Source organism: Patagioenas fasciata, chromosome 3 (genome assembly GCF_037038585.1).
Source record: "Patagioenas fasciata isolate bPatFas1 chromosome 3, bPatFas1.hap1, whole genome shotgun sequence".
NCBI classification, from domain to species: domain Eukaryota; kingdom Metazoa; phylum Chordata; class Aves; order Columbiformes; family Columbidae; genus Patagioenas; species Patagioenas fasciata.
Window position 1 is genome coordinate 101,999,734 of NC_092522.1, and position 15,789 is coordinate 102,015,522.

General features: G+C 33.7%; 1 protein-coding gene across 2 annotated transcripts in view; it reads left to right on the top strand.

Moving 5' to 3' along the window:
• Positions 1-15,789, top strand: part of CSMD1 (CUB and Sushi multiple domains 1) — a 1,060,719-nt gene that overhangs the window by 219,861 nt on the left and 825,069 nt on the right. For both annotated transcript variants that reach the window (XM_065834358.2, XM_071807004.1), the window contains exon 2: positions 4,366-4,582. In XM_065834358.2, the coding sequence (XP_065690430.2) occupies positions 4,366-4,582 (217 nt within the window). The remainder of the gene's footprint in view (positions 1-4,365; positions 4,583-15,789) is intronic.

Below are 15,789 nucleotides of genomic sequence, written 5' to 3' on the forward strand. Positions count from 1 at the left end.
ATGAGAATCATATGCAAAAACTTAGTGGGGAATCAAATGAACCTAACAGATGGTATCCGCTGAACAAACACAAAGAAGGGTTTTTCGTGTTTTAGGATTCCTTCTACAATACACTGAAGATCCTAAAAGTTAATACAGGCTCAGAAGATGACTGGTTGAGTTCATGGAAAAGAAATCTCTCAATGGCTATTAAACAGAAAGATGAAAGGAATGTCTTCCTTTTAAGAAATCCCTGAGATGCAGATCTTGAAGTGGAGGGGAGTTTTCTAGCAAAGTCCTTCCTAGGTACCTCCTTTGGTTTGCTGAGCTGAATGAGCCTTTGATCTGGCCAAGCACAGCTGTTCTCATTTACTTACCAAACTTACCAATAAAACTGTAATTCATAGTAGAATCTACTTTAAACAATGAGAAAGATACAATCTTGTAGACATCTCTTCTCAGCCTCACTACTAGCTACTGCATTTTTCTGCAGCTGCAGAATGGAAAATATCACTCAAAGTCACAACAAGAATGTGACTTCATTTTCGTTATCATTATTGTTCAAAATATCTTTAGTATCACTGGCTTTACTATAGTTAGTTTTGGTGCATTTTGTAGGTTGTGGTTTCAAAGTACATTTATGTTGCAAAAATTGTTTTCTTTGTAAATATGTGTATGTATCTGTATATATGTATAAATACCTTATGAATTACAAGAATATAAGTGGTTGTCTTTTTGCTTGTTTCTTGTAGAAGCATTTGAAACTTGAAAAATAATTGTACTTTGCCAGTTCTTATTATTAGATAGTGGTAAACAAGGGGGTTATAAACACAGTCATAATAAATATAAAGACCCAGGAACATAAAAGTCTGATTTTCAGAAAATATTTTGTAAGTTTGTATTTTGTGAGTTTTATTCAAAATCTTATAGTAAAGCAGGACTTAAACTCTTAGTGATTCTACCACACATTTGACCTCAGTGTCTCAAGCAAATTGCAGTGGTTTAAGTTTTCTTGGTGAGCTCACACAGTTCACAACTAAGAAATGTCGCACCTGAGCAGATGCAAATAGGGCTGGTACAGGATATGCAAAGAACCTAAAATAAGGGAAAATCAGTGTAAATGATTTTCAACTCTAAGTCAAGAGTGTAATTTTTGTTAAATTGCACTATTTATATCATAAAATTAAAATAAGTGTCCTGAAATATCTTTTTACAGACAGCATATGACAGAAAATGAATGCTAACAGAATAGTTTATGTACATATAAACAACTGCATGGTTGCAGTTTCGGCAGTCTAATACACCTTTTATTGAAATAATTCAGTGTACTGATATTGTACTCTATCAATGACTTCACATTTAGTGAAAAATGGAAACAATTGCTTTTTTATTTGATGAAGTGAATTGTACGGGTAGATCTTCTTTTTAGGGTGTATTCAGTTGTATTCAGCCTACATTATTTTCTGTGCTTCCATTCAGCCCAGCAGAACTACTTAAACTCTGCTGATATGAATATTTTTTTAACATTTTCTTGTTAGTATGTTCAGTTTCTTTCATTGTTATTATTCTGTTTCTGAATTCCTGGACTTTGTTGACCATTTCTGCTATTAAAGCACTCATAAGAAACAAATTATTCTTAGTTAATCTCGTCAGTGTCCTCTTACTGGTCTGTGGTATGTCTGCAGTCAGAAACTGTTTGTTTTGTGGGATATTGCTTTGCCAGCTCCTATCTAATTTGTTGCCATCTGTCATCCATAAGTCTCTTCATTTCTGCTCTCCAAGTATATCCTCCTACTGAATCTCTCTTAAGTGATCTGAAGCTGAATTTACTGCTTGGTAGAGGTATAACATTTGACAATTGTGGAGGTTTTAAGACTTACATGTATTGACAGCACAGGTACTATACAGATAGCAGCTAATCCTTATTTCCCAATGCTGCCCTCTAAACATGCTTCATGTCTTAACTGGGCACTGACAGACTTAGAAGGTTGACAGTTTTCTGGACTGGCACAGCTCTTAAAGTCTCTTTGGGTATTGCTTAATTCAGAATAGAAATCCTCTTCACAACTGTCAGTGTCCACTCATGAGATTGCCAGGAATTAACTGTGTATTCAGTTTCTTCTAGGATTTTGTTGAGGTTTTTACTGAACACTAGGTAAATAACTACATATTTATATATACGCATATAAAATTTAGAGGAAACCTAAATAGCATTTCACGGTAATTCTTTTCCTTTATGGTTCTCCTTTGCCTCCTGTTTCTTGGGTGCAAAGTGAATACGCATGTTTATAAATAGTTTCAGAACTGAAGGGATATACATACACAGGAGAACAAAAGCGAAATGGAGAAAGAAGGGGTTATGTGTAGTAGGAAATGCTTAAGTTAAATAGGGGTACAATGTTGGCTGCTTCATATATCATTAGGGTTTGTTTATTTTCCAAAAGAATGATGCACAATAATTTGAATTTGTAAGGAGTACCAAACAACTTTGGAATAAAGCTGGGAGCAATCACTGACAGTAGCAAAACTTCTGCAAGTGGGTAGCAATTGCTTCTGTAAGGAAGCTGCTGAGTTGTTTCCGTTTTGGGTGTGGGAGGGCTCACTACCCCAGCAATATTCAGTTTTACTTTAAACCAGATATAGGGTTCCCTAAGAGGTTGGGTAGGTAATTTGTTTGTCTCCCTGGAAGTCAGAAATGTAGTTAACATATTGCATGTACATATACAAATACATATGGTGTATTACGTTCTTTATAACCAGTGTTACAAATCTCTGCTCCTATAACGTAGTCCTGGAAACTTGTACTTGATAGCTCTCCTTGTTCAGTGCAACCCTTTCACACCACAATGGTAGGAAAGCTGCTGTGCAGCACAGCTTGCAGGGGTTAGGTATTCGATTTACAAAAAACAGTTTCTGAATGTTGGAGAATTAGCTTGCTAGAGTGTTAGGGTGGTGGGCTGTCACTATGATTTTCATTTTCTGTTTTCAAAACTTTATTTCTATTGCAATTAAATGATTTTAAATTGCTTGTGACACTTAGATGACATTTCCCCTGTGGCTGTAGGAAGAGGAATACAATACAAAGCATCTGCAAGAATGCTGACAGGTTACAGTGAACAGTACATAGCTGAAACTTTCTTGCTAAATTCATGGTATAATTTCTTCTTCAGGAATGTTTAATAATACAAATGTTTTATTAAAGTAATGTGAATCAATTGGTAGATATACTAGGGAAGATTTCTACTTTACAGGCTTCCTGAATCATTGTAGCCTTTTAATCTGTCCATTAGAGCTTTTGTCATATTTGAAATTTAGTGGAAAATCATTACTTATTAGTTCTTTAGTTTTAGCAGCAAATCCTTTTTAGTAAATCCATTTTATTAAGATTTAGAAACTTCCCACATGCATTTGACAGCACTGCTCTGAAGGACTCGGTCTCAGATACCTACTGCTGGGAAGTTAAAAATAAAATTGCAGCCTGAAATATTTTTTCAGTTTAGGTATAACAATAAAATACTGGGATTATACTTGTTCTGAAGTGCTTAAGATGTGTGTAATAATCCAAACACTACAGTGCACAGAATGTCCTTAAATTTTTCTCTATTCAAATATTTCATTAATACTTCTCTCTAGCTCTGAGTCAGTACAATTATTGTACATGGGATTAACAAAATAAAGTAGGAAACTAGCAAGAGTGTGCACTATAAGTCAAGGTTTCTTGTTGAGGACTTCCCGTTAATGAGCTACCATACCCTCACAAGGTCTGTAGGATGTACAAACCAGACACAAATGCCTGCTGAGTAAACCGTTAATGTTATTTTTTTAAGAATCCTAAAAAACGTAATCATTTTGGTGATCACAGTATATATATGTTATACCACATAAACTTTGCTGTGTTTTCAAAGTATAAAAATCTTAATGTTTGTTGCAACAGGATACACAATTAATGTGCATCTCTATTTTGCTCTCTACTTTGAAAGTATGTTTCAGAACAGCAGAAACTCTAATACCGTAATATTAATATAAAAACTTTATAAATGGCATTCACCAGAAAGCTCTGAACACTCTTTGACATTAAAACTGTCAGTCTGTTGAATTTATGACATGAAGGCTAATTTCACATTTGGATGATAAGTCGTACATTGTTAATACTACACAACCTCAAATAATGATTCGTTGCATAAAAATATGGTAGGTGTCTCAGAAAATCCAGTGATGGAGGTTTTGAATCCAGAGCGAAGAATAGTATAAATGCAATTTTATATGATGTTTTTTCATCTAGAAAAAATATTATGAAATTAAGTTTATATATAGATTCTCATGTAAGAATATATACTGGGGCAGGGGAAAATCACCAAAATACATGTTTTCTTTTTTCTTTTCCAGGTCAGAACTGTGGAGGCTTGGTACAGGGACCAAATGGTACTATAGAAAGTCCCGGATTTCCTCATGGTTATCCAAATTATGCCAACTGCACATGGATCATTATCACAGGAGAACGTAACAGGATACAGTTGTCATTTCATACTTTTGCCCTTGAGGAGGATTTTGATATTTTGTCAATTTACGATGGACAGCCACAGCAAGGCAATTTAAAAGTGAGGTAAGGTACCTTTTTGCCATTTTTTTTTTTTTTTCCTTTTTCTTTCTGTCTCCCTTTCTTTACCTTTCTTTTTCTCTCTGGAATAGTTACAGATCTTTATGGCCCTGGCTTGTCTACCAGTAGCATCAGTGGTACTTAAAATCTGCACAGTTCGAGGTCAGCTTTGGTAAAAGCTCTGAGCACAGGAATACCCATGTTACAGTAGCTTATTTTTATATAGCTGTCCCCCAATGGTCCAGATTTGGCCCAGAGACTCTTTCCTGAAGGCACCTGTCCCCAGTGTTTGAAAGAAATTTTACTGAGATTGCACTTTTATACCACGCCCACAATATTTCAGTCAGAGGATGGGTATGCGGCTCGTGTGAACAGTACCCAAGGGTCTCCCGTCAAATGTGGCTCAGAAGAAGCGGGTCATAAAGTAGTTTGTGAGAGGCACAGTCTCATCAGTGGGTGTTGGGCAACCTCTGGAAATGTTTGGCAGATTAAATCCTTCAAGTGCCTTGCAGATGACTTGAGCTTTGTCAAAACTGAAATTCTTCTCCATCTCTAAGTAAAGACAATTATTAAGCAATTAGGGACCATTAAAGGTCAGAAACTGGGTGTTTTATTTGTCCAAATCCCACTGAGGTTACAAAGAGTCTTTATGGAAGCTTTTTGACCTTGAAACTTTTCATAACCTCAAATTTTGGTGCAGTCATCTAATTGAGTTCCTCAGTCATTTGCTGGGTCTGGATTCTAGAGCTGGAAAGCAAACATTGCTATCAGTGCTGCTCTGTCATTTTCTGTTCAAGCATGAGATTTTTGGAGCACTGTAAAACATTGCTGTCAGTTCTGTTGTCTGATTACTCTTTCATGTGCTGCTGATATATATTATACTATTAAAACAAATGTGGGAACATCACCGATTTGTTCCACATTTTAGTGAGCATCATCACGTATTTTTGACAAGAACAATGCTCTGATTGATTGTTTACTCAGTTTAAAAAGTTTTTTAAACTATGGAAGACAGTACTGAGCTACTGATGCTTGAGTTGTACAGTATGTGTGCTTCATTTACTGTACGTAATGGTATCACCTTTATACAAGGATTAATATTTCATTTTCAGTCAAATGTTTTTATTATCAATAGCTAATATGCCTGCTTGTTTTGTACTAATCTGTAAGTAGAAAATTGTTTCAAGGAAGAACACTAACTCTCTTGTTCTGTGGATATGAGTGTAGAAGACAGAAATTCCTAAATATGATCTTGATCCCATGGAAGTCATTGTAATTGCCACTGTTTTCAGTAAAACAAGGATTTAATTTCCAACTTCCAACAATGAGGCAAATATTTTCTTTATTCTTGCTTGTATTTGCCAATTAGTTACCTTCATAAATGGTGTTACAAGTTAAAAAACACTTGTTGGCTTTGCAGCATGCAGAGGTTAAAAAAGCAGAATTTGAATGATGAATTGACATGTGTCATGTCTTGTGACATACCCGTTGTTGCACAAAGCATATTCACAGATGTACCCCTCTACAATTGCATATTTCAAGTAAATTAATTCAGCAGAAATTGGAAAACTATAGTTGTGCATATAGTAGTTTTTTTGTTTGTTTGCTTTTTGTTTTGTTTTGTTTTGTTTTTTCATAGATATAAATACTCTACTGGATTTTGAGTAATCATATTTCTTTAGCCATCATGAAAGACCTGGAAGTTTTCCTTAAAAATAGCTGTTTATCTATGTAGCACTCAGAAACTATCATAAAGTAATATTCATCCCATATTTTGTATAATATTTTTCAGCTGCTAAAGCAAAATTAGATAAAAATGAATAGTATGTTCAACTAGTTTACTGTGCTGCCTGAAGGACCTTTTGTATGCTAAATGTACACCAGGACACTTTCACTACATATTGATTGTAAAACCCAAGAATATAGAAACATATATAAAATATATTGGAATGAAAAGGGAAAAGAATAAATTATTTTAAGCTGTTTGTGTGGAAGAAGAGGAAAATGTAGTTGTAAGATGTACATGAAGTTCTTTGGTTAGTGCATTAGTAAAGCATATACTGATTTAAAGAACAAATTACACATGATAGCCATCATAGGTTATTGTAAGCTATGCTATGAGAAGGCCGAGAAGTCAGATAGTAGCAGGAAGAGCAATGTAAACAAAATATAAGGTACTAAAAAGTGCTATATAACATCTTCTTATTTTTCTCTATAAAATCCAACCAACATCCTGTCATTCTGTATAAGTACTGAGATCTGCTATCAAGAGTTGTTCTCAAAACTATTGCTACAGCTGTTGGTTTTTTTTAATTAGTGTAAAGTTCATAGAACACAAAACAAGATTTTATATGTGTGTATAAGTATAAAAAAGAAGAAAAGTGTAAAAAAGAGGAAAAGTGAAATTTTATGTCTAATGCCACCTGTTATGATAATGCTTTGTAGGGTACTGTAGTCTTAACTATATAAACAAACATAAAGTTAGGTATTTAATTTCATTGTAAACAAAACAGATATCTCAGTTCAAAAACTGGTAAAAATCTGTATGTGGGTGTAAGCTGGTGATTTTGTGAAGAAAACGTATATGCATGAGTATAGTATGCATCTTTTCCAGATGAAGCTTAACTAGAACACTGCACAAAGTAACAGAAACTCAATTAGTGTTCAAATTTGTAGAACAAGATCATTGAAAAATTTCAGCAGGATATTCTAGTATTTTGTACATCTGTAAGAAAATGAAAACTAGGCAAATTGATTAATGAGTTCCTGCCAGTAGAGATGGGTATCAATGACTGTCGTTTCCCTTTTTATGTTTAATCAGATTTTTCATGGCTTTTTCACCTATTAAAGTATTAGGAAGAAGGAATCATTTATAATAGAGGGCTAAGATATGATTCATTTTATATTACATACCTGTTTTAGGAAAGAAAGGAACTATGACCTGATCAGCTAAATACTGACAGTTTCTGGCAACAGCAAAAAGTGCAGGCAATGAAAGAAGTGTAACTTACGTGTGTAATACTGGCAGGTTCAAGCTCATATATGGAAATTTGTTTTTCACAATAAAAAGGCAAAAATCCTATTCTCAAAAATTGTAGCTTCCTAATTCAAAATCTTAAGCTTACTAATTTTGTTGGCAAGTCTACAAGCTATAAATATTTAATGAAAAATTTAATAAATATAAAGTAACATAAAGAGTGTGCTTTCTAACAACAAGCTACTTCACCAAGAATTATAGGCCATATTAATTACATGTTTTAGGCTGATACTAAATTATGATAAACTATGAAAATAACATGGAATATTGTTTGATCTCCCACCTAAGAAAATCTATTTCACAGTTAAGGAACTATTATTTCTTTAAAAAAAAGGTATTTGATTCATTTAAAAAGTCAAAGCAATGCATGAATTTATATTGCAAAATTCTGCATCAGTTGCTTAAAGCTTTTGTAATGTAGCTAAGACAGCATGTTTTTCTTTAAAAAAATGAATGTGACACTCACCATAATGAAAATGTAGCTGTGCTTAATTTCTTTGTCCTTTGTGGAGGTAAATCTCTCTTTTTTTCATCTGAAACTAGATATAGTACATCTTCAGAGAATTTACAGGTGTTGCTGCTTTGTCTGTTTTGAACTCTTCAAACTGGACCTGTATAAGTGACAGCAGCGATTTTGTGCATTTGTTTGTAGGGTTTCACCATCAAAAGCATTACTAGTAAGGGACTCAGAAGGGGAAAGTTGGGATGTGGCTCTGTAAAATTTTAGAAACTTTAGCATGTGTTAGGTTATCTTACTGTTTCAGATTTATGCAGTGAAATTTGACTTAAGAGGGTAAGAAAAAATGGTATATAAACACCTGTCTAATAAAGCAGAGAAGCATTGCTCAGTATTTAGAGATACTTTACAGTAGTCTGCTGAGAAAGATTACTCTTTATTAATAGCTTTTAAGTGTTTCACATGGCATTTAAAATAGATCTTTGATTTCAATTAAGAGGTGGATATTTGCATCCCTTTTTCTTTATGACTGCTTATGAATATATTACAAATCATTAGTTATTCAGTTTGAAAAAAATCATTCTAGTGATCATACTAAGTCAAATACTTATAAATTTCTTGATTTTATATTAGTTATTTTACAAAACAGAACACCTTGGGTAAACGTTACCCAAGCAGTTTAGCCACAAAATCAAAGAAAATTAGAAGTTGTCATTGTGGATGTGGATGCACATGTATCTGGGTTTTGAAGAGCTCAGTTTACATTTTTGCTTTACCTGAAATCTCAGAATAAGGTTTCAATGTTACTTCAGTATTGGCCAAGTATAAGAAAATGATATTCACTGGTATGATGTCTGGTTGACATCTATGATGTTTAATGGAAAGTATCTTCAGTTCTCTCAAACTGATGACTTTGTAATCTGCAGAAGCACAAAAATTTGTAAGAGTTTTTAAACACTGCTAAGTACACAATTTGATGTTCCACGCTTTTTTTTGAGATGGTTTTATTTTTTCATTTCCCCTTAATCTGTGATGGTTTTTCAAGGTCCTAAACCCCCTGCTATTTGGCATAGTAACAATATATGCACATTTTGACACTTCAATATGATAAATTCCTATAAGAACTCACATTCATTTTTATCTCAAAACTCCTTACGAGTAGGATACTAGAATCCATTAAGAATCCAGATAAACACAATTTGGAGAATTACAGCTCTTAAAACTTAGATACACCTTAAAAAGTCTTTTAGTGTAGCTTGATGATGCAATTGACAATAAAAATTTCAGAAAACTTTCTGACTGGACAGGTGATAACGTTAACTCAATTGCTGTTTGTGTAACGAATTTTTACTCTTCAATATGTTAATTTATGAGATTTATGGCAATTTCTTACCATTATTATCTGTCACCTATATAACACATACAAAAAGCAGTTTTATATCAGTCTTTCTGCATCTCTCATATTGGTCAAAAGAGATGTTTTATTTTAGATGATACATGTTGGCATAATTATGCACAGAAGCCCTGCTGATCACCATCCATAAATGCTGCATATACAGTGACTATTTTGACAGCTCTTGGTCAGAGATTTGTCCGTTCCCTTTGTTTATATTCTGGCTGCAAGGTAACAATTAAATTACTGCCTTTATAATATTTGCAGATGGACTCCTCAAGGAGAAGAAAATGCAGTTGTCAAAATCTGTCCCCTTTTGAGATTTGTTGCTGGACAGCCTTATTGTGGGACTTTTCAGAGTTTCTATATAACTATGATAACTTTTGAAATAGTAAATAACCTGTATGCTACAAAGAAATTTTGACTACTTGTTTGTTTTAGAGGGAAAAAACATGTTTTTTCTGTTAACTGAGTGGCCAATTAAAGGAAAAAATAACTTTATAAAACTTAATAACTGATTTGTCGTATTTTTTATCCATGTAATTAGGTTAAACTGTGAATAATGTTCTCTTACTGTCATCTGCTAATTACCAGCCTGCCTTAACTGAGTCTTGTGATTATTGACTGTATTATCATAATCCAATTTTGAGTCACCCTGTGCTGGGCCAGAATGTAATGATCATGGGACAGATACAGCATCAGAAATGTTCAGACACTGGAGAGGAACTCTGCAGTCCCTCTGCTCTGAATTGCTGCAGTGGAAATTCAGCATCCTCTGTGAGCCAGTCACACACAATCAATTTGTCTTGTAAAACAAATTTTGTAGACAAGCGTTCTCACAATCTTGCAGTTCCTGATATTACTTAGAGACTTTCCTTAGTTTTCATCCTGTTCATATTCACAAGAGCATCTGCTGACATTGCTAGGGGCCTTTGGTTTTGACAGTGATGTTTTTCCCACTTAATGGAGACTAAAATATATTTCTGAAGTCCTGGGTTATTCCTGTACCCATACTTTCATTTGGGTGAAAACTATTTATATTCATCTCCATTCAAATCAATGAATTGAGGGAAGGCAAATTTTGATATTTGGCTCAATATAAACTTGTCAGGGAAGAGCACCCAGAGAAGATTTATTACTATTGACAGTCTACTCCTTTCATTGATTAATCAGTGTTCTCTTCCATCTGCAGACCTCATTTACATGCTGCTTTGTGTGGCTTTCATTGTGTTATTTTATGGAAAGTGAATTTTATCTCTTAATTTCCACAGTGACAGAATGACATGAGGATTTTATCAATCACGCTTTCCTTCTCCTGGAACTGAGCTATGTTATTTACTGTTTGGGCAAGGAAAACCTTCCATATTTGTGGGGCTCACAGGCAGAATAGCAAGAGCATTGTGGGGTACATGGAGTAAAGAGGTGAGAACCAAAGAATGATGGTGGGAGGGAAGAGGAAGTGGGGGACACCAGAAGCAATATGTTAAAAAGATTGTAGATGTGCTAAACTGTGCATTTAAAAGACAGGTAGATGTGGTTCTTGAGGACATGGTTTTGAGGTGGACTTGGCAGTGTTAGGTTAACAGTTGTCTTAGCGATCTTGAAGGTATTTTCCAACCAAAATGATTCTATGATTCTATGATTCTTTCTTCATTTGTGATTAAGAAGTAATGAATTAGGGATTCTGAAGAGAACCATGCAAGGTTTTCCCTGGACCATGTGATGCAGATTTAAGGTATGTCTCATCATTTATTAATTAATCATCATAAAATTAATTCAACTTTCTGATTAAAAACATGGGGTCTTTATTTACATTTAAGCTACCATATGTCAGAAAATTTAATCAGAAATCCTTTTGTGGCAATGAATGCAATAATTTCTATACTTTTTTTTTTCTTTTTAAAATCTGCCTTAGCTTTTTCATCAAATGGAAGATGGTTATGCAATATCTAACAACAGAAATTAGACAAATTATTTACCTTATAGTGGAGGAGGAATATCATGGAAATCATTGATTAGTAGCATAACTTCACATAACAAGGGGTAAAGAGTTATAGGGGTGTTATGGAAACCACTCATAGTTAAAATTTATAAAACAGAAAATTGTTTTAAAAGCTAAATATTCCTTCCTTTTATTATGACTGAAGTAATGGTTAGAGAAAACAGTGATATGAAACAAAAATGTTTTAAATAGAATCCAAGGCATTAATACTTTGAGGAATGAATTCTGCAGGTGTTCAGTTAGAGTACAATTCATTAGACAGTTGAGACAAGTGCAGGCAAGTTAGAAAATATCAAGGGAAATGGTCAAGTGACCTTCATTTCATACAAGTTAACCAAACCACAGTGTTGGGAAATATACATTTTAGTACATATTTGTCATCTTTGCTTCTTTTTTATGTCCTGTCTTTCAAAGGCTGATATCAGCTAACAAATAACATAGTAAATTAATTAGATTGCTAACTTTTGTTTGAAAATGTATTTCCCTGAAACTATGAACAAAGCAGCAGTGTTATTGTGCATCTATCGAACACTGCACAAATCACTTTTGTGCCATGTTTCATTTTATTTAATACTTGAAATAAGAAAGAGGTAATACAAAAATATACCTTTTCCTGAGTTTTACTTTTTTCTTGAAAGAGGTGAAGTTCTGAAAAAAAGTTTAAAAAAAAATGCAAAATACACTTGAAATTTCAAACACCGTCACTGAATAAGACTAGCTTCTCTTTGTACAGTAAAAGAAGATTATATTATTTAGAGATTAAAAATTACTGTGTGCAGCCCTTCAATAAATGTTCCACAGCACACAGAACGTGAGGCACTGCCTGGCACCTGAGAGGAAAGCCTCTTCTCTGGCCATAGCTTCTCTTTTGTTTTTTTTTTCGCCCCCTGTAGAAATCATGGAAAATGGATGAAACTGAGAAAAGGCCCCCTTTCCTTATAAAGATAAAACACTAAGCCATCAAAATTTCCGTTGTGTGCTACAAGCATGAAAGAGCAAATTGAGTGTAACAAGTAAACACAAAGATCATGAATAAGATTGTTTTTTCGTTTGTTTGTTTTTAATGTTTTAGGGCCTTTAGCCAAATATTCTAATGTCATGCTGTGTGAAAAAGATGTTAGATTCCCTGCTTGCTGTGAGACGTTCCAACTTTGGAAGAGGTTGCCGCTAACAAAAAAATGATGAAAGAATACATTAGCATGAATAACTCAACATTCTCTAGCAAGGAAACAAAAGCAAGTTATTTACATATAAAATAAAAAAATTACACTCCAGCAGTGAATACGTAGCTAATATCAGATTGAAGGAGCTAGTTTTAAGCTTGTGAATGAGAAGTTTGCATGTGAATTCCTTACTTATAAAGAAGGCAGTTGCCACAGCATTCCGTGCACAGTGATGTAGAAGTACATATATTGACATCTATTAATAGAAACAAAATTGTGCAATTGTTTAGCAAATTGAATTTTAAAGTTCAGATCAGCTAAACATCTTATTAATAAAGACTAAAATAGTGGGTATTCAATGTCATTTTAGAAGAGGTGTAAATAAGACCTTTTAACAAAGGTAGGAACTGTGGTTTTAAAGAAAGGTGCCCAGCTCCAGTTTTGGATTCCACTGGTGGCTGATCCGCAGTGACTGAAGTTGGAAATGCCAAAAGATCATTGTGACTGATAGTGCCACTGTCTGCTCATCATCTGGAGGCTTCACAGCTGGTCTGTGACTGGCTTTTTCTTTAAAATCCAAGGTTTCCTAAAGCTTTTGTCTCCATCTACCTGAAGAAATTACTTATTTCAATGTGGGGCTTGGGTTGTCCCTTTTTGTTTTACCTGTCTTTTTTTTCCTGGTCTTACTTCAGATTTCCCACCCATGATCTTCCCACATCTGCCAAAATAAAACTTTCCTCGTGCACTTATACTGATTTGTCATTATTTTTGGTGAGAGCATCTTTTAAACATGAGTGAGTCATCAGTTGAGAAGACCTGAAGAAAAACAGAAAGAGAATGCACTTGAATGGACACAAACTAGGTTGGTGAAACTCTGAAAATTATAGACATTTATGCTCTTTTTTTTTTAATTCCAAGAAGACTAGGATTCAACAACCAAAAGAAAAAAACCAAACTCCGTAGACAGACAGGATTTCTCTTGTAAAGAATTAGAGGGGAAAAAAAGTATTTACCCATGAACTAGGCATTCAGAATCTTTATTTCTTTGAACTTTTTGTGCCAATTATGATACTTGAGAGGGAAAGAAAAAGCACTAAACTCATATGAAAGGGACAGTTAGTTAACTAATGTGATTTCAAATATATGTTGATGTGGATCTTTGGGCAGGTCCAGTTTAAAGTATACAAAGCATTTAAAGAACACTTTTTCTGCATTAAACAAAATCATCATAGAAGGATTCCATGAGGAAAAAAAGAAAGCTACAGCCAGGAATTCTGAATCCCCCTTGAAATGCTGCTTCTGAAATCCTCATTTTCAAATGCTGTACTTCTCCCACTCCTAAGGTGAGAAAGAGATGAGGAGCAGAAGAACGGTATGTTATGGTTGTCATAGGACTACATTATACTACATGTAACTGAAAATATACAATGCCAAAGAAACTAGAAAGAGGAGATGCAGTTTCTATGGACTTAGGCAAATACATAATTTGTGCAATTATTAAATAATATATTTTAAAATTAAAAATAAAGCACTAATTTCTAACATTTTAATATGATCACAGTGATTTGTTTCATAAAAGCCAGTTTTCAAAGCTATTCAAGATATTTGGCAGCTTTTTACTAACTGTTCTAGCTTGCTTTCACAGTATAGTCTTATCCTCATTTTTTGTTGTTGCAACTATTAATCATAGGATCTCTCATTCTCTTCCTAAAAGCTTTGCCAAAGGAAATCTTGTCAACTTTAGCATTTCAAGATACAGACCACAAGAAAGGAGAAGTTATTTTAATACTACACATTCTTTAATTATTAGTACTGTCCCACTATATTCTCTTTGTCTGTGTTTCAAATCCTCTGTCATGTCACTGATGGAGGGAGAGGATTTTTTTTGCTGCATTGAGACTAAATAAGTTTTTGCAAGCTTATAAGCACAAGATAGAGCTGACAGTATCTTCTCAAGAGGAATGTGTTAAAGCATTCTTGACTATAAGCTTTAATTTCCTGTGCTCAGAGTTGTTGCTCATGTGTAGGAAGACTCTGCCTAAAAAAGAAGGATGAATATACTTAGCTAAAGCTTTAGCTAAAACTGTCTATCTTGTTTTGTGGCAATGATATTTTAGGAATCAATTTATTACTTTAAAATTGTTTATTTTGCTTATTTTACATATTTGGTTTATCATAACTAGAGGCATTTGATATCACGACATGGAGGTACACTGGTGGATGTATAGTGGTACAATATTGATATGAGCAGACAGAGTTTGAGTTATTGAATTTCCAATTTGAGGTTTAATTATCATAAGAAATTTACATAATGACCTTATGCTTGATTTTTCAAGTGGATAGATAAAAAGATCAAGTGAATAAAACATCTTCGCCTGTTTTAATAGTCCGTACTAGCTGTATTTACATGATGTATTGATTAGTATAGGGCTTATATAAAGTTTATTCATTGCAGAATTGAATTAAAAATACTTCTTTTGTTATTTTATTACCCCTTTCACATTTTATATTTGAAATTGCTTAATTTCAGTAGTTCATAAAACTGTATTTAATTTGAGAAAAAAAAAAAAAACCAACATGTGAAGAGTATAACTCCATTACATGATGCAGAGTATGCTAGGTTACTTAATGAATGCACCTAAAAAGCCACATGTATGAGAAATCCAAACCTTAGTTACCTGAAATATACTTGGTTGGGGTCATCTTAACTCAATATAACTCATTGTTTTCTTCAAAGTTTGGAAATTTCATTCATTCTATCATAATTCTGTGTGATTGAGTTGAATTAAAAACCTCAGTGAGACAGATAGCTCTTAGAAGCAGACTTCCTAAGAGATTTTTCTGCATCTTAAAATATCATGTAATCTCTGATTTATTGTTTGTGAAAAAATGTGTTTTAATTAACAACTGCCTTCTTGCTAAATACTTTAATATTTAGAAGATTATCAGGGGTCTTGGAGTGGAAGCTGTAGAAATATAAAATATTATTAGTACAGGTAAGTAAATTAATTTTACTGTCCGTGTATCAGGATTTCCATATCTATACAAGGTCATTTTCCATTGGCTCTGAGATCCTGTTAGTGTTCACACTCCTTTGTTATTTTCATAAAGCACTTCTCAAAACGCTAGGTCTGCAAATCTGTATTTTCTGAGCATCTTTT